Here is a 26,633-nt window from a genome sequence, read left to right as displayed (position 1 = left end):
TATGTTTTTAATGGAAATCTTCCCTGACAAGGCATGAAGCCACTTGGTGTAAGGAGCTAAAAAAATACTACTTCAAGGTCAAAAACTTGCCAACGATAAGTGTTAGATGGAATAGATTCTGACTCGGAAAACAGCAATTATTCCCTCTTTGTCAGAAACATCGCTCTTGGAATGTGAGGACTAAAAGGGAAGCAAGAGTTATGCAGCTGCCAAAAGTAAACACAAAATCTACTTTCTATTCTCCTTGCATTATTTATGGTAATGGAGTATGAAGTATTTGTCGTCAGATGCAGTTTTTGTTTTTCCTTATTAATTTCTCTCTCTCTCTCTCTCTCTTTTCAGAATAACGATGGTAGGCTAACCAAAGATGAATTCCGTGAAGGTTCCAAATGTGACTCTTGGATTGTACAAGCTTTATCAATGGATATGCCACAGCGATAATATTTCACTGTGCCACCAATCACTACCATCGCGTCGCCCCCCCCCCTCGGTTTTTTAAACAGACTGAATTGTGTGCGAATTAATTGGTTCAATATGATGTGATGACAATCTTCATTTTTGTGATCTCCACACCACTCTCCCAATTGCAAAAACAAAACAAAAATATCCCGTTCTCCTTCAACAGCATCAATCACCAAATTTTTCAAAAAAAAAAAAAAAGAAAAAATTAAGCAAAGAAATATTTGCAACCTTCAAACAAAGCAAGGCTTTTATTTATTGTCATGAGAAAAGAAGAGGAGACAGAATCAGCATCATTTTTTTCTTTCTTACATACCTCCCACCTCTTTAAAATTGAGCCATCCTTTTTATATTTTCTTACATATCTCTCAACCTCAATAAAACCATCTCTTTTCTTTTCTTTTTTTTATTTAAAGATTGACATTTTTTATACTGTTAACTAATCTAATTTCTCTGCCTACGCCAGTTAATGGATAATAATAATAATAATATTTCTCTTAGTTTGTCTGTGCATTCCACTTTGTTTTTTAAACTGCTTGGCCAATCTGGCTGAAATTTAGTACAGATATTTATAAGGTGCAGCGAACACAGTATTATGGTATCCATTCAATACACAGTTGGGGATTAATAGGTATTAGTTACCACAATACCACATTTACTCTAGAAATTTTTCAGAAATTATTGGGCAGATTTGACTAAAATTTTGTATAGGCCTTTGTTTTAATAAGGTGCAGAGAACTAAGTATTATGGTGTCCATTCGATGCACAGTTAGAGATTGGTAGGGATTAATAAGGATTAGTATTTGAAACAAAAATGAACACAAATTTAACCATATTCAACCATCAATTTGACATAAAGTGCTCATATATAACTATATACACAATAACTTTCGTCCATTTTTAATAGAAAAATGTCTAGTAATAATAATCATCTATGTATTCTTAAAATGATGTTTTTTTAAGTTTGTTAGTACACAAATCGAAATGTGATTGGTTGACAAAAAGTGGAATAGGCAGAGTACACGTGGCTAAGGCAGTAGATTTTAACGATGTCGATACCAAAGTTTGAATCTCACATAAGTAGAAATGATTCTTTTAAAACTGGAAGCGTCTTTTATAAATGTATAGAAAGTAATAACATAAAAAAAAGAACGTTACATTAATATATATATTTTTTTTTTAAACTAAGTGACTTTTTATTTGATAATACATAGCAAATGACATGAATAGGATTTAACATTAGTTGAAAGCAAATTATTTTTATTTGCAGACTGTTATGCTCATCTTCATAGTTTTTGTTTCAGCACGTTTCAGACAATTATTCCTCTGGCCTTCTTCAGGTGGTTAATCGCAATTGGATAGAAATGTTGAGTCTCTTAACTGTATCCTAAGTAATTACTGCCTTCCATAGTTGTTGTCTCACCATGTTTTGGCTAAATAATCCTCTGGCAAGCTTTGGGTAAGATTGAAATTGTTATCTTCAGACAATGCCCACTTGGAACTATACAGATTCAACAGCTCTATCCACTGCACCACATGCCCGGAAGAAAAGTTGGCCGAAATGTGGTGAAACAACAACAACAACTATGAAAATGAGGATAATAGACCGCAAATAAATAAATAGATATACAAATTACCTTATCTCCAAAGGATTCCAATAAAATAATATAGAATTACTTTTATTTTAGAATTTCTAATGTTTTTATTTAAAAAAGTAGATAAATACATTCATCGTGGTTAATAAAAAAAGTAGATAAATACATTCATCGTGGTTAATAAAAAAAGTAGATAAATACATTCATCATGGTTAATAAAAAAAGGTAGATAAATACATTCATCATGGTTAATAAAAAAAGGTAGATAAATACATTCATCATGGTTTATAAAAAAAGGTAGATAAATACATTCATCATGGTTTATAAAAAAAGGTAGATAAATACATTCATCATGGTTAATAAAAAAAGGTAGATAAATACAGTCATCGTGGTTAATAAAAAAGTAGATAAATACATTCATCATGGTTAATAAAAAAGGTAGATAAATACATTCATCATGGTTAATAAAAAAGGTAGATAAATACATTCATCGTGGTTAATAAAAAAGGTAGATAAATACATTCATCGTGGTTAATAAAAAAGGTAGATAAATACATTCATCATGGTTAAAAAAAAAAGTAGATAAATACATTCATCATGGTTAATAAAAAAGGTAGATAAATACATTGATCGTGGTTAATAAAAAAAGTAGATAAATACATTCATCATGGTTCATAAAAAAAGTAGATAAATACATTCATCATGGTTTATAAAAAAGGTAGATAAATACATTCATCATGGTTTATAAAAAAAAGTAGATAAATACATTCATCATGGTTTATAAAAAAAGGTAGATAAATACATTCATCATGGTTAATAAAAAAAAGTAGATAAATACATTCATCATGGTTAATAAAAAAGGTAGATAAATAAATTCATCATGGTTAATAAAAAAAGGTAGATAAATACATTCATCATGGTTAATAAAAAAAGTAGATAAATACATTCATCATGGTTTATAAAAAAAGGTAGATAAATACATTCATCATGGTTAATAAAAAAGGTAGATAAATACATTCATCATGGTTAATAAAAAAAAGGTAGATAAATACATTCATCATGGTTAATAAAAAAAAGGTAGATAAATACATTCATCATGGTTAATAAAAAAAAAGTAGATAAATACATTCATCATGGTTTATAAAAAAAGGTAGATAAATACATTCATCATGGTTAATAAAAAAAGTAGATAAATACATTGATCATGGTTAATAAAAAAAGTAGATAAATACATTCATCATGGTTAATAAAAAAAAGGTAGATAAATACATTCATCATGGTTAATAAAAAAAAGGTAGATAAATACATTCATCATGGTTAATAAAAAAAGTAGATAAATACATTGATCATGGTTAATAAAAAAAGTAGATAAATACATTGATCATGGTTAATAAAAAAGGTAGATAAATACATTCATCATGGTTAATAAAAAAAAGGTAGATAAATATATTCATCATGGTTAATAAAAAAAAAGGTAGATAAATTCATTCATCATGGTTAATAAAAAAAGTAGATAAATACATTCATCATGGTTAATAAAAAAAGTAGATAAATACATTCATCATGGTTAATAAAAAAGGTAGATAAATACATTCATCGTGGTTAATAAAAAAGGTAGATAAATACATTCATCGTGGTTAATAAAAAAAGGTAGATAAATACATTCATCATGGTTAATAAAAAAAGTAGATAAATACATTCATCATGGTTAATAAAAAAAGTAGATAAATACATTCATCATGGTTAATAAAAAAAGTAGATAAATACATTCATCATGGTTAATAAAAAAAGTAGATAAATACATTCATCATGGTTAATAAAAAAGGTAGATAAATACATTCATCGTGGTTAATAAAAAAAGTAGATAAATACATTCATCATGGTTAATAAAAAAGGTAGATAAATACATTCATCGTGGTTAATAAAAAAAGTGGATAAATACATTCATCATGGTTAATAAAAAAAGTGGATAAATACATTCATCATGGTTAATAAAAAAGGTAGATAAATACATTCATCATGGTTAATAAAAAAAGTGGATAAATACATTCATCATGGTTAATAAAAAAAGGTAGATAAATACATTGATCATGGTTAATAAAAAAAGTAGATAAATACATTCATCATGGTTAATAAATAAGTAGATAAATACATTCATCATGGTTAATAAAAAAGTAGATAAATACATTCATCATGGTTAATAAAAAAAAGTAGATAAATACATTCATCATGGTTAATAAAAAAAGGTAGATAAATACATTCATCATGGTTAATAAAAAAAGGTAGATAAATACATTCATCATGGTTAATAAAAAAGGTAGATAAATACATTCATCGTGGTTAATAAAAAAGGTAGATAAATACATTCATCGTGGTTAATAAAAAAGGTAGATAAATACATTCATCATGGTTAAAAAAAAAAGTAGATAAATACATTCATCATGGTTAATAAAAAAAGTAGATAAATACATTCATCATGGTTCATAAAAAAAGTAGATAAATACATTCATCATGGTTTATAAAAAAGGTAGATAAATACATTCATCATGGTTAATAAAAAAAAGGTAGATAAATACATTCATCATGGTTAATAAAAAAAGGTAGACAAATACATTCATCATGGTTAATAAAAAAAAGTAGATAAATACATTCATCATGGTTTATAAAAAAAGGTAGATAAATACATTCATCATGGTTAATAAAAAAAGTAGATAAATACATTGATCATGGTTAATAAAAAAAGTAGATAAATACATTCATCATGGTTAATAAAAAAAAGGTAGATAAATACATTCATCATGGTTAATAAAAAAAAGGTAGATAAATACATTCATCATGGTTAATAAAAAAAGTAGATAAATACATTGATCATGGTTAATAAAAAAGGTAGATAAATACATTCATCATGGTTAATAAAAAAAAGGTAGATAAATATATTCATCGTGGTTAATAAAAAAAAAGGTAGATAAATTCATTCATCATGGTTAATAAAAAAAGTAGATAAATACATTCATCATGGTTAATAAAAAAAGTAGATAAATACATTCATCATGGTTAATAAAAAAGGTAGATAAATACATTCATCGTGGTTAATAAAAAAGGTAGATAAATACATTCATCGTGGTTAATAAAAAAAGGTAGATAAATACATTCATCATGGTTAATAAAAAAAGTAGATAAATACATTCATCATGGTTAATAAAAAAAGTAGATAAATACATTCATCATGGTTAATAAAAAAAGTAGATAAATACATTCATCATGGTTAATAAAAAAAGTAGATAAATACATTCATCATGGTTAATAAAAAAGGTAGATAAATACATTCATCGTGGTTAATAAAAAAAGTAGATAAATACATTCATCATGGTTAATAAAAAAGGTAGATAAATACATTCATCGTGGTTAATAAAAAAAGTAGATAAATACATTCATCATGGTTAATAAAAAAAGTGGATAAATACATTCATCATGGTTAATAAAAAAGGTAGATAAATACATTCATCGTGGTTAATAAAAAAAGGTAGATAAATACATTCATCATGGTTAATAAAAAAGGTAGATAAATACATTGATCATGGTTAATAAAAAAAGTGGATAAATACATTCATCATGGTTAATAAAAAAAAGTGGATAAATACATTCATCATGGTTAATAAAAAAGGTAGATAAATACATTCATCATGGTTAATAAAAAAAGTAGATAAATACATTCATCATGGTTAATAAAAAAAGTGGATAAATACATTCATCATGGTTAATAAAAAAAGGTAGATAAATACATTGATCATGGTTAATAAAAAAAGTAGATAAATACATTCATCATGGTTAATAAAAAAAAGTAGATAAATACATTCATCATGGTTAATAAAAAAGTAGATAAATACATTCATCATGGTTAATAAAAAAAGTAGATAAATACATTGATCATGGTTAATAAAAAAAGTAGATAAATACATTGATCATGGTTAATAAAAAAAGTAGATAAATACATTCATCATGGTTAATAAAAAACAGGTAGATAAATACATTCATCATGGTTAATAAAAAAAAGGTAGATAAATACATTCATCATGGTTAATAAAAAAAGTAGATAAATACATTGATCATGGTTAATAAAAAAGGTAGATAAATACATTCATCATGGTTAATAAAAAAAAGGTAGATAAATATATTCATCGTGGTTAATAAAAAAAAAGGAAGATAAATTCATTCATCATGGTTAATAAAAAAAGTAGATAAATACATTCATCATGGTTAATAAAAAAAGTAGATAAATACATTCATCATGGTTAATAAAAAAGGTAGATAAATACATTCATCGTGGTTAATAAAAAAGGTAGATAAATACATTCATCGTGGTTAATAAAAAAAGGTAGATAAATACATTGATCATGGTTAATAAAAAAAGTGGATAAATACATTCATCATGGTTAATAAAAAAAGTGGATAAATACATTCATCATGGTTAATAAAAAAAGTGGATAAATACATTCATCATGGTTAATAAAAAAGGTAGATAAATACATTCATCATGGTTAATAAAAAAAGTAGATAAATACATTCATCATGGTTAATAAAAAAAGTGGATAAATACATTCATCATGGTTAATAAAAAAAGGTAGATAAATACATTGATCATGGTTAATAAAAAAAGTAGATAAATACATTCATCATGGTTAATAAATAAGTAGATAAATACATTCATCATGGTTAATAAAAAAGTAGATAAATACATTCATCATGGTTAATAAAAAAAAGTAGATAAATACATTCATCATGGTTAATAAAAAAAGGTAGATAAATACATTCATCATGGTTAATAAAAAAAGGTAGATAAATACATTCATCATGGTTTATAAAAAAGGTAGATAAATACATTGATCGTGGTTAATAAAAAAGTAGATAAATACATTCATCATGGTTAATAAAAAAACGTAGATAAATACATTCATCATGGTTAATAAAAAAGGTAGATAAATACATTCATCGTGGTTAATAAAAAAAGTAGATAAATACATTCATCATGGTTAATAAAAAAGGTAGATAAATACATTCATCATGGTTAATAAAAAAAGTGGATAAATACATTCATCATGGTTAATAAAAAAGGTAGATAAATACATTCATCGTGGTTAATAAAAAAAGGTAGATAAATACATTCATCATGGTTAATAAAAAAGGTAGATAAATACATTGATCATGGTTAATAAAAAAAGTGGATAAATACATTCATCATGGTTAATAAAAAAAGTGGATAAATACATTCATCATGGTTAATAAAAAAGGTAGATAAATACATTCATCATGGTTAATAAAAAAAGTAGATAAATACATTCATCATGGTTAATAAAAAAAGTAGATAAATACATTCATCATGGTTAATAAAAAAAGTGGATTAATACATTCATCATGGTTAATAAAAAAAGGTAGATAAATACATTGATCATGGTTAATAAAAAAAGTAGATAAATACATTCATCATGGTTAATAAATAAGTAGATAAATACATTCATCATGGTTAATAAAAAAGTAGATAAATACATTCATCATGGTTAATAAAAAAAAGTAGATAAATACATTCATCATGGTTAATAAAAAAAGGTAGATAAATACATTCATCATGGTTAATAAAAAAAGGTAGATAAATACATTCATCATGGTTTATAAAAAAGGTAGATAAATACATTGATCGTGGTTAATAAAAAAGTAGATAAATACATTCATCATGGTTAATAAAAAAACGTAGATAAATACATTCATCATGGTTAATAAAAAAAGGTAGATAAATACATTCATCGTGGTTAATAAAAAAGTAGATAAATACATTCATCATGGTTAATAAAAAAGGTAGATAAATACATTCATCGTGGTTAATAAAAAAGGTAGATAAATACATTCATCGTGGTTAATAAAAAAGGTAGATTAATACATTCATCATGGTTAAAAAAAAGTAGATAAATACATTCATCATGGTTAATAAAAAAGGTAGATAAATACATTGATCGTGGTTAATAAAAAAAGTAGATAAATACATTCATCATGGTTAATAAAAAAAGAAGATAAATACATTCATCATGGTTAATAAAAAAAGTAGATAAATACATTCATCATGGTTAATAAAAAAAGTAGATAAATACAGTCATCGTGGTTAATAAAAAAAGTAGATAAATACAGTCATCGTGGTTAATAAAAAAAGTAGATAAATACATTCATCGTGGTTAATAAAAAAAGTGGATAAATACATTCATCATGGTTAATAAAAAAAGTGGATAAATACATTCATCATGGTTAATAAAAAAGGTAGAAAAATACATTGATCATGGTTAATAAAAAAAGTAGATAAATACATTGATCATGGTTAATAAAAAAAGGTAGATAAATACATTCATCATGGTTAATAAAAAAAGTAGATAAATACATTGATCATGGTTAATAAAAAAAGGTAGATAAATACATTCATCATGGTTAATAAAAAAAGTGGATAAATACATTCATCATGGTTAATAAAAAAGGTAGATAAATACATTGATCATGGTTAATAAAAAAAGTAGATAAATACATTCATCATGGTTAATAAAAAAAGTGGATAAATACATTCATCATGGTTAATAAAAAAAGGTAGATAAATACATTCATCATGGTTAATAAAAAAAGTAGATAAATACATTCATCATGGTTAATAAAAAAAGTGGATAAATACATTCATCATGGTTAATAAAAAAGGTAGATAAATACATTGATCATGGTTAATAAAAAAAGTAGATAAATACATTCATCGTGGTTAATAAAAAAAGTAGATAAATGCATTCATCATGGTTAATAAAAAAAAAGTAGATAAATACATTCATCATGGTTAATAAAAAAGTAGATAAATACATTCATCATGGTTAATAAAAAAGGTAGATAAATACATTCATCATGGTTAATAAAAAAGGTAGATAAATACATTCATCATGGTTAATAAAAAAAAGTAGATAAATACATTCATCATGGTTAATAAAAAAGGTAGATAAATACATTCATCATGGTTAATAAAAAAGTAGATAAATACATTCATCATGGTTAATAAAAAAGGTAGATAAATACATTCATCATGGTTAATAAAAAAAAGTAGATAAATACATTCATCATGGTTAATAAAAACAGTAGATAAATACATTCATCATGGTTAATAAAAAAGGTAGATAAATACATTCATCATGGTTAATAAAAAAAAGGTAGATAAATACATTCATCATGGTTTATAAAAAAAGGTAGATAAATACATTCATCATGGTTAATAAAAAAAGTAGATAAATACATTCATCATGGTTAATAAAAAAAAGGTAGATAAATACATTCATCATGGTTAATAAAAAAAGGTAGATAAATACATTCATCGTGGTCAATAAAAAAAGTAGATAAATACATTCATCGTGGTTAATAAAAAAGGTAGATAAATACATTCATCATGGTTAATAGAAAAGGTAGATAAATACATTCATCGTGGTTAATAAAAAAAAGTAGATAAATACATTCATCATGGTTAATAAAAAAAAGGTAGATAAATACATTCATCATGGTTAATAAAAAAAAGGTAGATAAATACATTCATCATGGTTAATAAAAAAAGGTAGATAAATACATTCATCATGGTCAATAAAAAAAGTAGATAAATACATTCATCGTGGTTAATAAAAAAGGTAGATAAATACATTCATCATGGTTAATAGAAAAGGTAGATAAATACATTCATCGTGGTTAATAAAAAAAAGTAGATAAATACATTCATCATGGTTAATAAAAAAGTAGATAAATACATTCATTATGGTTAATAAAAAAAAGTACATAAATACATTCATCATGGTTAATAAAAAAAGGTAGATAAATATATTCATCGTGGTTAATAAAAAAAGTAGATAAATACATTCATCGTGGTTAATAAAAAAATTGATAAAAACATTCATCGTGGTTAATAAAAAAAGTAGATAAATACATTCATCATGGTTAATAAAAAAAGTAGATAAATACATTCATTATGGTTAATAAAAAAGGTAGATAAATACATTCATCGTGGTTAATAAAAAAAGGTAGATAAATACATTCATCGTGGTTAATAAAAAAGTAGATAAATACATTCATCATGGTTAATAAAAAAAGTAGATAAATACATTCATCATGGTTAATAAAAAAAGGTAGATAAATACATTCATCATGGTTAATAAAAAAAAAGGTAGATAAATACATTCATCATGGTTAATAGAAAAAGTAGATAAATACATTCATCGTGGTTAATAAAAAAGTAGATAAATACATTCATCGTGGTTAATAAAAAAAGGTAGATAAATATATTCATCATGGTTAATAAAAAAAGGTAGATACATACATTCATCATGGTTAATAAAAAAAGGTAGATACATACATTCATCATGGTTAATAAAAAAGTAGATAAATACATTCATCATGGTTTCTTATTCTCTCCTGCAAATACTAAGCAGCATATTATTTTTCAGAGTTTCATAAATGTTTTTTGTTTTTTCATACTAACTCTAAAAATAGGTAAAGATAGAAATTAAGATACCTAGAAGCAAGTACTAGTAATAATAATTAGAGAGACTTGCTGTCACTCAGATTCTAGTGAAAATCGTTATATGTTGTCGATAAACAATCACTGATTAATAACTCATATGAGAACTCCTTATGAATAAATATTATCAATTAGCAGGACTTGAGAAACATATTTCATCAAGAAATATGTTTTGATATAGCCGATATTTTTCTGGGTAGTGCAAAAAATTGCACAGAAAAACCAATGACACACAGCAAATATGAGTTCAACATTTCTATGAAAATAGTGTCCATTGTATTTTAAATATAGAACTGATCCAAATGAGATAAATTAATGAGTAATATTAAATACTGAGAAGGTAATATTGTGCTACATAGTTCAATATAAATAATAAAATCACATTGTAAGAGACAATCTTTAGTTTACTCCTCCATTCTAGCACCTTTTAGCAGAATTTCTTTTTTTTTTTTTTTGCCGTATTTCTTTTGAATGTTCCATTTTTTAACATAATGTTTCACTGACTTTCTTCAGTGAAGAACTGCTGCACATCGAAATTACTATGAGTCCCTGTCTCACACCATTACAACGATGAAATATTATAATTATATTTATAACCGAAACTACATCAAAGAGTGTTCATACTCATAATTTTGTCTAAGGTTGCCAGATTGGCCTTTTTAAAGCCAAATTTTACAAATTTGACCTTTTTTAAATCATTTTGGCCTTCAAAAATTCTATTTGATCTTTTTCAAAGCATAACGTCCAAGTTAACTAATGAAGGGAAAAGCAGAATATGAAATAGATCATTTCCTTACATATTTAAAATGAAAATTACTGATTTTAGACATGGTTATATGTTTGCATGTACAGAATTCTCTCCTAAACTAATTTACCAATCATTATAAATTATAAAATACAGTTGTTAGGCATAAGGGATCTAAATGTACACTACATTTACTTTCATGCAAAAGGAGTTACAGTATAGTCATTTGTTTTCAATTATTACAGACTAGCTGTCCCAAACTAGCATAGCCCTGGAATTTTTTTAGTTCTGTAGATACCGTATACACAATGCTACCATTGAGTATCCTATTTTTTATGAAGTATAAATATGCATGTATTTTTTAAGTTGACTATTTTCTACTGTAAATTGATCAGTAAAAAAAAATAGTTACTTTTTATATATTTATTACTTTAATATTTATATCATTAAATACATTATTGAAAGAAAATGTACACAACGAATATTTGTAGCTTCCGAAATATGTTTGTGCAATTTCTGCTACGCTTGACAAGAATCAGTAAAGTCAGCATAAAGTGTAACATAAAGCTAACGTAATACTTCACCTTATAATGTTTCCATTACTAAAAATGCCTCACATTTATATATACTACTTATTACTCACATATTTTTTCATTTTCAAAAAATAGGCTAGTTTGAATCCAGTATCGATATATTAGATGGATTCCTATTTGGATCTGACTTTGAAAATCTGGCAAGATAATTTTATATGTAAGAATTGATGTTATAAAAGTCGAACTTTATTTTATGAATTTACGCCAAAGGAATGGGAGGCCATTCCATTCAGTCATTTGAGAGTTGTCTCCCCTTTTTTCAGATGTGGGTTTTAACTCTGGTTTTAAAACATGCGAAAATATGTCTGTTGGGGTTAATATTGCAATGAATAAATATCTAATTGACAATAATGGCAGTACCCCCCCCCTCCCCAGGAGTCAATCCTTGGACCTTTATTTTTCCTGATGCTCATAAACAACTTCCTTGATGGCATTGTCTAATATGGATATATTTGCTGACAACGCCATACACTCTAAATCAGATGTGTGTGTGTGTTGGGGGGGGGGTGCGAATGTGCACATATCCAAGGCAATGCCTGAAGCCTTAGAAAATGATCTTCAGTCCATAGTGGAATGGGGGTGTAAATGGGTAACAACATTTAATTCTACTAAAGCAAAGCTTCTTTCCTTCAATAATTACAAAGAATCTTTCCAGCCACTAATTTTTATAGATAACATTTTAGCTGAGAGTTTATCATTCACAAGAAACATTAATTGGAACAGATCCATAGAAGATATTGCTAAGGCTGCTGAAAAAAGGATGAACTCCCTCTATTATGCTAGAAAAATACTCATACCTGCTAGTATTCTATATCTCTACAAAGCCACCATTCACTTACACATGGAATATTATTGCCGTAGATGGGCTGATGCATCTACCACTAGCTTCCTCCTCTTTGAGAGGGTTCCAAAATTTTCCGATCTAATAGGTCCTGCACTATCAACCAAGCTCCAACCCCTGTCCCATCACCGCAATGTTGCATACCTGTATTTTAATCGAATGTGCTCTGATGAACTCGTAGTACTGGTGCCCCCTCAATGTAAATAACTCCTGACTACCCTGATAAGCAGCAAAATCTTATGCCTTCACTGTAGAGATCTCCCGATGCGAGAGAGCCTTCTACTCTGAAAGTTTCTTCCCTCAAATTACTAAATTTTGGAATGTCCTCCCGTATCCTTCTTCTCTGACTGTACTAACATGCAGAAATTTAAGTATAATGTGAACAGACATCTTGCTACTCAACTCCTTATTTAGAGTGCCTCTACAAACATGGAAATTTGCTATAATTCCAGAAAACGGATATCTATTTTTCAGGAAGTTTTTTAAAACAAGTTAAATAAAGTTATTTTTATATATAAGTAGGTTTTTTTTTTTTTTTTTTTTTTTTTTTTTTACAGAATAACTTCAGATTATTATCTTTCAACTACAATCGGATATTAACTAATAAAAGGGGCCAGAATTCGTTATAAATCTGTTTTTAGAATGTTTTAATTATTAACAAAAATTGAAAATGCTTCTTTTAAAATAACTTATTTTTTAACAACGTACATGTAAAAAAAAAAAAAAAAAAAAAAAAAAAATGACGTTCTTTAAAATGTAACAATAAATTGCTTTGAACTAATTTTCAACTTTAATATTTCCATATGATATCGAAAATAATTTACGGCCTCAAAACTAACACGTACCTTGAAACCGATGATTCAAGGGAGATAACTTAATCATTCTATAATATGCAGAGTTCGATATCAATTCTCCATTTTAAAAAAAAATATTTTCTCATTTTAATGAAAATTATTCATTCTATTTATTTTTTTAATAAACTATTAGCGATAAATTATAGTTATATTTTACAAGTGGTGAAAATCAAAATTACATTCATTTCACTTTGTTTTCTTTTTTTGTTTTTTTACATACATTTTGGATGTCACTGTAATTTCCTATTTAAAGATTTCAAATTGACATTTATATAAAACTTTTTAAGGCTGACATGTTTAAATATTTGACATATTTAAATGCTTATTAGTAAAACGGATTAAGAAAAAATTAAGAAATTTTACACTCCTCAAAATGAAAACTTTAGAAATCTCCCAAAAACAACAAAAAACTTATTTTACATTTATTATTTATTTATTATTCACTCACTAGAAGTTTTCACAATTAGTTGTTAGTGATTGCTCACTGGCAATAACAAATGATGCTCCTAGAGTTTGAATGACAATAAGTGTCCTCAGATTTCCAGCATTCTCTGCCTCTTTCGTTAATTGTTGTACATCATTTTATGTTATAACAGCCATTTACCACTGATTCTCTCAAATTTGAGCGCTAGTAACCCTCTTCCCCTCCAAAATAAGGTTTCATTACTCTTTGCACTCTTACAGTAAAAGTTTAGTCAATACTCTCTCTACTCTGTGTTTCCATCCTTCTTAACCCTTTACAATCATTTTTTGTGATACCAGTTGAAACCAGTGCCATCACTTTGTGTATATTTGAGAAGAGGAAGCAGTCTATGGTATTTCTTACAGTTTCAGTTCCCTTGATTTATTATTTATTCACTAAGATTTTACATTTTCACATCAGTTATTATTACTCGCTCACTAAGAGTTCTTACACAGGCCATCATCAGTGATCACTCATTAGCAATAACCTGAGAAAATTTTTCGTCAGTCATAAATCTTTGTCATTTACAAAATGAATAAGAAATTCTAGAATTTAAAAATGTCTTAGCTTAATTTACTATTTAAAATATTTGAGAAAATATGTCCCGTTCCCCCACTTTTTCATCAGGCAAACAGTGTTACTATAGGCAACATAAAACATTTTAAAGGAGATGTAAATGAGAAAGAAGTTGTTTAGTTGACAGAATTACATAATTTAATTTTAGAACAATTCATGTGAAAATGGGTAAAATCAGAATTTTGTTTATATCTTAGCAATATCAGATTAATTACCAATCACTATTTTACTGAGCAGACGATCTCTTTTTTTTTTTTTTTAATATGTATGAAAGGTGATAACTAGGGCTATGAAAACAGCATATGCTTTTCATTGTTCTGACTCTCAAGTATATATTCGACACACACAATCAACTGAGAACCACATCACACTGCATAAAAACATAAGATATCAATGGATATATACTTGAGAATCAAAACAAGGAAAAGAATATGCTGTTGTCATAGTGATAACGTACTTACAAATATGTGTTATATCGATTATTCAAACATGTTGTTCAAATTTTTAATTAAAGATTAGATTTAGAAACCAGGGTTCAATCCTTAGTCGAATTATATGAAATACTTAAAAAAAAAAAAAAAAAAAAAAAATGGTACTTGATGTTCTCTTCTTAAGCACTTAGCATTATAAGAAGGTCAAGGACAAGTGGAGTAACCTGGAAATGGAGTGGAATCCTCCTCTTTGTAGTTAGCCACTTAGCTTGAATCCTCCGACTGTAGTTAGCCACTTAGCTTGAATCCTCTGACTGTAGTTAGCCACTTAGCTTGAATCCTCTGACTGTAGTTAGCCACTTAGCTAGAATCCTCTGACTATAGTTAGCCACTTAGCTAGAATCCTCTGACTGTAGTTAGCCACTTAGCTTGAATCCTCTGACTGTAGTTAGCCACTTAGCTTTATTTAAGACCTTAAAATCTGATGAAAATTTTATTTCAGGACAAATATAATTTAAGACCAACAAGGCTTTAGATTAAGTGAGAATTTGTCATCAGTCATAAATTTATGACCAATTCTAAAATTTCAAAACGTCCTGTCTTACTATCTACATATATAACCCTTTTTTTCTTCAGGCAAACAGTGTTACTATAGGCGACATAAAACATTTTAAGAAAGATCTAATTGAGAAATAAGTATAAAACAAAACAATATATTTTCATTTACGTACGTGTGACGCATTTGTGTGAAAAACAATTTGATTCTTAACAGAAAATATATGTCGAGTTGTTGAATTGGAAGACAGTCTCATTTTAACATTTAAAACAACTTCACTGAATTACTTGTATTATTAGGATTTTTCGGATTGATTACACATGGATTAAATATTCTTTTGAATTTTTTCCAACAAGCCTTTCATGTGGTTAGTTTTGAGGTTGTCTTCTAGTGTTTAGTCTGGTCTGATGTCATGATCTCTGGATAGTTGTTTCGGTAGAGCATTTCTCTTAAACTGTCCATCTCCTCTTCATATGTACTGCTGTTACTGTCTATTGCTTTTGCTCGGTGTTGTTATAGGCAACGGATAATTCCTTTCTTTACATCATATGGATGGTGGGAGTTAAATTATGTAAACTTAAAAAATATGATTGTGAATTGCTTGAGACTTACTTTTACCCAGTCATGGCTGATGGAACGAGAGCATGCTACCTTTGTGGATTCAATGAATGGTCGGAGGTTAAAACTAAAACATTGTGAAAATAACACTCAAGATGAGAACAGTCGTCTGAAGAATTCTAATAATCTCAGAAATTCAGAAATTTAATTTATTTAATCATCTTTGTAAAAATAAAAGAGGAATGGAAAAGGGAGACTGTTAGTACTGGAATAATTGTTCTTTTATGAAGAAAGAATGAATGTCCTGTTTGTAAGAAAAGGAAAAGTGTTCATATATTAAGAATGCATACCATACACCGGTGTTAAAGTCAGGATAATAAATGTGTGTGTTAAAATTGGTACACATGCATGCGGCTATAGTAGTATAGTAGCCATGTTGAGTTCATGTTGCTTTTTGTTGCACCTCAGAGAAAAAAATTGGGGTTGGAAGAAGTGCTGGGAAAGGGAAAGTAGACTGTGTTAACTCATTTTATCAACTTATCACGTGTTCAGTTTGCATGAGAGATGGCCTCTGATTGGACAAACCAGAAAGGAAGTTGAATGCTTGCACCAATCAGTGCTGGGCTTATCAACGAAACCCAGATTCAAATTCATAAATTGTGAGCTGCCGTTACTGTTGCTGTTGTGATCAGTCCTAAAATGGGTGACCATTTACTTTTCTGGACAAGAATCCCTTTTTATTAATTGATCAAGAAAATATAAAACTTAACTGTTATAAATATCGATTTTAAAAAGTATGCATTTGATTTATAAAAAAAAACTTTCTGATCCACTTATCTCAGCATTGTTTCCAGTCAGTCTTGAGCCTCTCCTTGCCACTGGACAACAGCAGTGCCAACTCAGGAGTGGTGTGGTTGACTGAACGGAGGCATTGCATTGTGGTTGTCTAATCACAGCTGCTACAGTTACCATTTATATTAACTTTTTGAATTTAGTCATCTACATCATCATCATCACCATACTTTAGAACAAAGAACACCTGGCTGACGAATGACTAAAGGACAATATTAACACTAACTGTAGATGCTTGTATTTTTCTATTAAATTACTTTTTGAACACAGATACATCGCACATGAGTAAGTAAATGAACATAAATTGATTCAGACTAATTCCCCAACTATATTTCCTTTAAACCCTTTTATATTACCAATCGTAACATTTGCCATTTTTCTGGCTCAAATATTTCATCACAAAGAAACTGATTTTCTTCATATAAAAAAAAATAAATAACCAATATTCTTAAGATGTGTCCAATTCAATGAAAATGCTATTTGAAACTTACACGTGACAGACGTAATAGGGGAGATAATCCAGTTATTCTACAATATTCAGAATATCAATGTTTTTTTCTTTTTTTTTCTTTCAATCTTGCCTTATTTCAATTGGACGTATTGAAAATTAAAGATGCGTCCATTCAAACTATGCGTCTAGCAATTAAAATGCTATTTTCAAACTGAAGCATAAGATGATTGGACACACTGAAAAGAAAAGAATAATAAAAAAAAAAACTGTTTCAACTTTGTACACGAAAATGCAGGAATTTTCAGCATTCATTTTTGTTGATCCAGATTTGATGCAAACATCAAAAACTCTGCCGACAAATTTCACTGCAATTTTTTTTTTTTTTTTTTTTTTTTTTTTTTTTTTTTTGTCGAAATAAATGAGACATTTTTTTTTTTTAATAAAATAAAGAATTGACTGTTTACACTTCTAGCCTTGTCTGGTTCTGACTTGTGAAAATCTTTAAAAAAAAAAATAAATAAATAAATAAATAAATTGCAAAATTTATTTTTTTTATTCCCCCCCCCCCCTCCACCTCATTTAATTTGGAAAAATTTTGGTTCTTGTCCAGAATTTCCCTTTTATTAAAAAAATAAAATAAAGTAAACTCTGTATGATGTACATGCTCATGACTAAACGAAAATATCATATTCCAAAAATCATATAAATTATTTTTAAATAAGAAAATCAAATTTTATGAGTAACCAAAGTACGGCTGTATTGCTTACCATTTTGAAAACAATAAACAAAGGCAGTTAACTGTACATTAATTCAACAATATTTATATTATAATGCCTATGATTTCTTTTATAAAAATAAAACTACTTGATCAATTTATGTAATATTTGGAATATATTTTTGTTTTGTCACAAGTACATACATCATACAGATTTTTTCTTTATTTTTGCTTTTTAGGGGGAAATTCTGGACAAGAATCAATTTTTTATTAATTGACCAAGAAAATATAAAACTTCATTTTTTTTAAATATCCGTTTTAAAAAAGTATCCATTTGATTTATAAGAAAATGCAAGTTTAAATCATAGTGAAAAGGTTTGGTAAAAAAGAGAAAAACATACTTCACAAATTTAATAAGTTTCATTTATTTATAGAGTAATAAAATATAGTTTTACAAAGTTCTTTCTTTAATTGCAATAAGAATGTCCACAGATTATGAATAAAAATGTTTGTAAGGCGTTTGTGTGTATAACTATCTGTGCTATGTATTTCGTGTATGTAAGAAAAAGGAACCGGGTAGTTGCATGCGTGTAGCAGTCATAAAAATTACATATTTTCTCTCTTGGAGAAATGTCCCTGCTAGGTGATTTGGTTGCACATTGACTAATCAGCTTTTGTAACAACAAAAATAAGTTTGTTTTCTCCCAAACTTTTCTCCTAACCTGTGATCTGTTAAATAGTTTATACATGTTTATGTGTTCCTGATAAGTCAGCAAAGAGCCATGAAAGTTCTTATCAGACTGAGGTACACCACCTGGGTATTACCTAAGAGGTCCACTCTCCCATGCTTTACCCCCCCCCCGCTTTTGGGTGGAACAATTTTATTTGTTACCTGAGGCACTCCTACAAAGGAATGCTGGTGAGGATGCCCAAGCAATTTTTGCTAGGTCAGAGTGCCCCTCCTTTAGGATGCTAACTGGCACATCATGCTGAGGTGGGCAGCATGTAAATAACTACCATGAAACCTTGTGTTCACAAGATTTAGGTGAGCTAAGCCTAAGATTTATAACTTTGAGGTATGAAGTAATTTCTTTTAAAGGAAGATAACTCTGATCCCTTCTAGAGGAAAAACTAATAGGTAAAAAAAAACGTTTGGTTGCAAATTACCAAAAATAGATTCTGATCTTGTCAAAACTTTTTTTTTTTTTCAAATGTGCTTACTATTTGTGATAAATGTGAAGTTTCCAGACATAATAATTTTATTCAAAAGGCAATATGCAGTAGCTTAAAAAACTGTATTTTTCATAGCATTAAAACCTATACAGTATTACATATGAAATTTAAAAAAAAAAACGCTTTTTAAACCATTAAATTAAAAAAACATACTGGCATATTTCCAACATGGCTGATTAGTTTTGACTAATATCACCTAGCAAAACAACCAACGATATTGGAAATATGTGTGCATTTTTTCTAATTTACTAATTCCCAGTTTTTTTTCTATTTCACACGTAATACTAAATTGATTTTAACTTCAATACATTCAGCATGTCATAATCTTTTTAAAAAAATACAATCTTTTGGAGTTACTGCATATTACTTCTCAGATTTAAAATAAAATTATTATGTCGGGGAAACTTCATGTTTACATTTTTTGTACTGTTAGCCCCAAATATGGCTAGAATAAAAAGCTCATGACACAAAAATGATTCTACATTGCATTTTATTGTAAATCAAAGTTGAACATTTTCAGGTGATTTTTTCAATAGGAATCGTGGGCTTATGAAGTCTCAGCTTCTTTAGTTGAACTGCTAGAGATGCTGCCAAGAACAGACTTACTATAAAAATTTCTCTAGTATTCCTACAGATGTGAAAGTTGAAGTTATCAATTGCTGTCCAATCTCTAGATTTTAATGATGACTTGATGCTAGTTGTCAACTGTCACAGAGGTCACCACCATCAGAGGGTCACAATTGAATTTAGCATGAGAATCCGAGCGGTTATAGTGCCAAATATTTACTTTCATATCCTTCAGTTCAGTGTAGTGATGAAAATATCTAGGTGAATGTTCACTCCACATAAACCTGCCTTTTTAAAGTTGGTTTCAAGAAAAAAAAATTTCCTATGGTCGAAATCTTCTGAATTGAATGTAATGAAAAAAGAAAAAACTATTTAATGAAAAGATTTTTTTTTTTCTTAAATTTTTACGACTATTTAATCTTAAAACAACAAAAATCAGTTTGTTTTCTCCCAAACTTTTCTCCTAACCTGTGATCTGTTAAATATTTTATACATGTTGAAAATAATGGATTGTTTTTTGTTTTTTTTACACACACATATATATATATATATTATTTGTAATTTTATCAACAATTGTGCAGCACTTGTAAAAAGAAAAAAAAAAAAAAATGGGTAGTGTCTTTTCTGCACAGACCCTTTAAGCCTATCCTCTCCTATACAGCAAGAACAATTCTTTTTGTGTTAGATATTTCGGTTGAGTTACAGTTTGCTGTTCAACTCCCTACATAGTATCCCTGCAACTTATGTCCCCCTACATCAAAGTGGCATTGTGTCTTGTTTGATGTGGAAATGGAATTAAAAAAAAATTAAAACAAAAAAATCTGTTGAAACACTTTTTTTGAGGGAGTAAGGGAAGGGCGATCACGTTTTTAATAACAATTGTTAGCTTTTTTGTTACATAGGCCCATAGAGAGGGTTGTCATTTTCGAGTTGATCAATATGTAACCGTGTTTATTTATAAAGTGTCATTTAACAATTCAAGTCTTTAATCAACTCAGAATCATACTTTCTATTCTCGCTGCCGTCAGTATAGTGTGTGTATGTTGTTATCCTCCCAGGACCGAGTTATTTCGGTAACTGAAACAAAGGCTGTAACATGCGTCTCCCATTCATTATAATTATTCAATTAATTAATTCAATACAGGATCTTTTAGGAAATGACTAATTTATTCATATCAATTATAGTTGGTTGTCTAGTAGCCTGAAGTCAAATGGCTGTGGGGAGGGGGCAGAAAGAGAGAGAAAACTCCAGTGATTGTACAGTAAAATTAACAAGAAAAAAGTGTAAAAAAATTTTTTTTAAATAACGGCAAATAATTTTACCAAACAAAAGAAAATTTAATCTCTCGACTTGTATAACTTTTTCAGTTATGACACTTTCTTTTAATTGTTTTTTTTTTTCTTCAGATTTTGTATCGTTTTCTTGGAAGCTTGTAAATAAATGAATTCAGAATGGTGCGACCACATCAAGTCAAAGTCTCTGGTATAGTGTAAAGCCTTTTGAAATAAAAAATTTAAAAAGTTTCAGTAAGCTAAAAATATACACAGGTTGAACGTAAAATTTTTAACTGATTAGTCACATGAACTGTACTTTTGTTTGATTTTGGATTCTTCAATTGTTAAACGTATGACAACACTGAACGTTCACATCAAGTAAAATATGGCGCCACGTTGAATCCATTTTTATACAAGCCTATCTATGACGGAATTGCTAAACTGTAATTGAGCCAATATTTTTAGTTCAAAATATATTAACGACTTAGACTTTTATACTTGAAACAAAATCGAATGTGTATATTTTTGTAAACTCTTAACACACTTAAAAGAAATGTGTGTACCATTTTTTTTTTTTTTTTTTTTTTTTTTTGTTGGAAATCTCATATTACAGGAATCTTTTTTACATATATATATATATCTTTTTGACAGTATAAACTGGATGTGTTTTTGTTTTATATTGAAAAGTTCTCAAAACTCTGACTATTAATTTTTCACAAATCTTTTTGTCATTCTTATTCTCTCATTATTTATTTTATAATCATCAAATATTGCAATAAACAAGATTTTAAACTCACAGCGTTTTACAATATATATATATATTCTACACTATTTAAACTGTATGTTCAAAATGCACCAATATTATTATAACACTGTTGTAATATGCAAATCCAATATATAAAGGTCAAATGTTTCTATGTCCAGCTAAATGTTGAAAAATACACAACAAACACCCAAGTTGGTATTATTTTTAATCTGCGTAACCCTGGATATGTGTATAATATTTTGGGATCAAATTACTATTTATATCATTTTATGCTATCAACATCAACACACATCTTTCAATGTTATCATGGAAAGGGAAGTAACTCTGTTTTTTTTTTGTTTTTGTTTTTTTTAAAGAGTTATTTCACTGACACTCAAAATGTGTGTGTGTGTTCAGTGAAAGAAACAGGCTGGGCAAAGAAGAAACATAGGATAAACAGTGATGGAGAGTGGGGAACGAGAGGGTTGAAATTATGTTACACTTTTGCCCTGGACAATGCCTGGTAGCCCTGATAGTACATAAGAGCTAAATCATCATTGCATTTCACTCGATCTCAAGATCCATCGTCGGGTAGTGTCAGAGGCATCCTTCAGGTCCACATCGGAGCATGCCTCGCTTAGGGGACAGTCTGTGAGGATTTGTGCAATAGTCTGCACGTCGGCGCCACAGGGACACTGAGTGTTCTGTACATAATCCCACTTGTGCAGGTTTTGTGTTTTAGCAACCTTCGCCCGGTTGAGTGTTACCATCTTTTCCCGGGAGAGTTCAGGTCCTGCTGGAAGGTCTCCTTTTGGTGCCGGAAGGGCCTTGTTGTTGTCTATGACTAATTCATTCCACCAATGCAAGCAGAAGAATGATGGTGTTGTTTGTCCCAGGTTTGTGACAGTGGCAAAGCTTTTGTGAGATGGTAATCACTGCAGCACTTCTTGGTGTTCAAATAGGGGATGAACAACAACTGACTTTTTAATGTAAATGTTTGCTTCAGAAATTTTAAAAATGTCACTTAGAACTGAATATATTACTTAGCACTTTATCCATTATGCCACAGATCCATATGAGCATTTCTGTTTGGTTACTAACCGATGAAAATGATGCACTTAATAAATGGCAATTAATTATAAACACAGATACAAGATAAAGGATGTGACAGTTTTAGGAATGCAAAACGATTACTGACGTTTGGATTTTTCAAACAAAAAATTACTTTTGTCCTGAACCCGATATTACCATTTTTATTCTTATTTTGTTTCATCTTTATAATTTCCTAGTAAAATGAAATTAATAGCACATTTTGTGTTTATGGATGCCCAATATGAAAGTGGATTACAGAGTATTATTATATAAAAAAAATCATACAAAATTAATCTTGGTATAGGGCTTTACTCTCAATTGCATACCTGGGCAAAAAAAACCCCTCAGATATACAGAAAAACTGAGACACCATTTTTATATTATAGATTCATAACTTACCTGTATTTGTAAATTGTGCCTAATCAAAGCTGTTCGGTTATCTATTCAATTCTTTTTCATATATATTACTTATTTACACACACACACACACATATATGCATACATTTATATATAAATATAAGTATATATATATATATATATATATATATATATATATATATATATATATATGTATGCATGCATATACACATGTCTGTGTGTGTGTCTTGAAAGTTTTTTAACCTTTAAAACTATGTATATATATATATATATATATATATATATATATATATATATATATTAAAATTCTGGTATGTATCAACCAACCCAAATTTGTATAAGCAAACAAAGGAAAAAAAAAACAACTGAGCACAAACCATACACATCCCAGAATGCATTGCCAACATTCAACCAATTGGCATGCTTGCTATTTATCTGTTTGGTTGCCTTCTGGGTTCCACTACCATCTCCACCTCTGCACTCCTTTCTGTGCCTGTAAAATTCATTTCATTAATTAAAACTCTTGCCATTTCATGAGACAATCTCCAAGACGCCTTTTTCTCACTTTTTAAAATGTTCATTTTTAAGAAAGAGTACTTATGGAGACCTGGATTTCTTTTCATATACACCTGTAATTGCATTTTCCATGGACATAGTCACCCTTTTTTCCCCAAAACCCAGTATTTTTGTATATTTTGTTTCAATAAATTGTTTTCAACTTTGGAGTTTTCTTTGTGTCACAATTCTGTCATAAGGTGTTTGGCAAAATGGCCAAACTTTTGTTTATTCATTTTTTACAAACTGTTATCCTCACCTTTTAGTTGTTGTTGTTTCAGCCAACTCATCTTCTGGCCTTCCTCAGGGCCGGTGGCACAGTGGATAGAGGCGTTGAGTCTCTATGGTTTTAGGTGAGCTTTGTCTCAATCCCACCCAAAGCAGGCCAGAAGATTAGTTGGCCAAAACGTGGTGAGACAACAACAACAACAACGGAAGGCAATAATTACTGGGGATACAGTTACAAAACTCAGCATTCCTATCCCGTTGCAATTAACCACCTGAAGAAGATCAAAGGATGAGTTGACTGAAATGTGGGGAAACAACAACTATGAAGATGAGGATAACGGTCCACAAAAAAAAAATAAATAAATACACAAATGATGAAGCCTCATCTCAAAATATTCCAAAAAAATAAAATATATAAGGCCAAAGTTTTATTATAAAAAAAACAGTGAGGCCCCTTTACAATCTCAACCTTGTGAGCTGTCTGCAATAGAAGAGTGACAGTGGTTTACCCAAACTGGCAAGGCCAGAACAAACTCAGAAAAGGTTGTTTGTAAACAAATTGTTTGGAGAGTCTTTTAATCCAAGTTGCTGGCTAATGTAGATGAGTAATTTTGCCACCAATGATTGATAGCATTCATGCAGTATAAGCGTGAAATAAGCAGTCATTATTTGGCCAGATGCAGTCTTCTTACATTCATGTCATGTTGACATAGGCAATTATTGATGCTTCCAGTGATCCCTTTTCTTTTCCGCCTCGCATTTATTTTTCCTTATGTTTCCACAAGGACATGTGATGTAGTGGATAAAGTACTTGGAAAAATCCGATAAATGATTTGTAATTTAAATTTAAATTTTTGCTTATTAAATGTAATAAATCGGTTATTACATGATATGTTTGTGTTTATTTTAAAACTATGAAAGTGCAAAACGCATACTATATTTCCCATTCTTGTATACAACTCATTGAATATAAGTTTCATGAAGATTCTAAGAGCTATAAAAATATTGGTGGATTATATACAGACAGTTCCAATCAAATAAAGAAGCCCAAGAAGATAGAGCAATATTATAAGTGAAAATTTAGAATTAAATTTGGTAAATATAAAAAATTTACGACGAATTTATTATTCAACAAGGAATACAAAAATTTAAAGTTTTTTTTCCCCTTAATCCATGGATTTTCAATAAATGACTCGTTCTATCAGAGAAAACGTTTTTAGTAACATGTTTATTGGTAGTCATAAATTTTGTTATAAATTGAAAAATTAAAAAGCTTGCATGAAAAGGCTAAAGAAACCAAGATTAAAAAAAGGATATTTAGGCTTTTCATGCAAGCTTTGGAGGCCACCTTAGTTTTATTTTTGTTCTCTGATTAAAAATATTTTCATAAATAAATAAAAAATGATTATCTAGATTAGTTTTTAAGGGTAACATCATAATAAAATGTTACTATGCATCAATTGCATCCAAACATAAATTCTATTAAATTCCTATTTTTTTAAAAATCATGTCAAATTTAAAACCTTGTAGTCCATATAAAGTATAGGATGCATAAGCTATTTGAGGACGTACATTATTTTCCTTTCATTTCTTCTTTCTCTTTTTCTTTGTCTATTTTTTTCTCTCCTACACCGTTCTCTCTTCTCTCACTTTCTTTTTTCTTTCCTTTTCTTTCTTTTTCTTTTCCCTTACACCCCCCACCCACAGTATTTTTCTTTCTTCATTTCTAATCATAATGACATCTGAACTAATTTTCTGTGAAGACAGTTTTATTTCTTTACATTGAAAGCGACACCAAAATGGTATACGACGAAGCTTCGATAACATATCGTCTAATGGACGATGTTGAAGGAAGCCGAATAAATAGAAGTTCCGTGTTTTCTATTTCTTTTTTTTTTTTTTTTTTTTTCAATAATATGTCCGATATGGAATAATGTGTCGTAAGCTGGATATCTTGATGCGGTTGTATACTGCACAGAAAAGTTTGGGGAATTTCTGGAAAAAGTAACAGGACGGTTGTTGCAAAAGACAGTTTCCTTTTTTATATCTGTGGAAGAAAAGATAGAAAAATATAAGCTTCTTAAAAAAATTTTTTTTTTTTTTTAATTATGAATTTAGAAACCAAATAACAATGTGTTATTTTTTTTATTATTATTACTTGTATTGATCAGACTATTGTTCTCATCTTGAGTGTTATTTGTGCAACGTTTCGGTCCCAGGCATGTTGATTGTTGTTTGGAAAAGAAAAGAGAAAATTTACTGCTTCTATAGATATTTTCATATTTCTTGAGTCACTCTCTAT

General features: G+C 28.3%; 2 protein-coding genes across 2 annotated transcripts in view; one reads left to right on the top strand and one right to left on the bottom strand.

The window, feature by feature from the left end:
- Positions 1-1,452, top strand: part of LOC145293215 (neuronal calcium sensor 1-like) — a 220,937-nt gene extending 219,485 nt beyond the window's left edge. The window contains exon 7 of the mRNA XM_080139754.1: positions 343-1,452. Within this exon, the coding sequence (XP_079995880.1) occupies positions 343-441 (99 nt within the window). The 3' untranslated portion in view covers positions 442-1,452. The remainder of the gene's footprint in view (positions 1-342) is intronic.
- Positions 1,453-25,997: 24,545 nt separating this feature from the next.
- The window catches only part of LOC145239988 (uncharacterized), a 104,008-nt gene continuing 103,372 nt past the window's right edge, over positions 25,998-26,633 (bottom strand). Inside the window, exon 20 of the mRNA XM_080103571.1 lies at positions 25,998-26,378. Within this exon, the coding sequence (XP_079959697.1) occupies positions 26,240-26,378 (139 nt within the window). The 3' untranslated portion in view covers positions 25,998-26,239. The remainder of the gene's footprint in view (positions 26,379-26,633) is intronic.

This window comes from Euprymna scolopes, chromosome 2, assembly GCF_053919585.1.
Source record: "Euprymna scolopes isolate OS-2025 chromosome 2, ASM5391958v1, whole genome shotgun sequence".
NCBI lineage: Eukaryota > Metazoa > Mollusca > Cephalopoda > Sepiida > Sepiolidae > Euprymna > Euprymna scolopes.
Note: the sequence above shows the minus strand (reverse complement) of the source record. Positions and strands in the feature narration are given on the sequence as shown.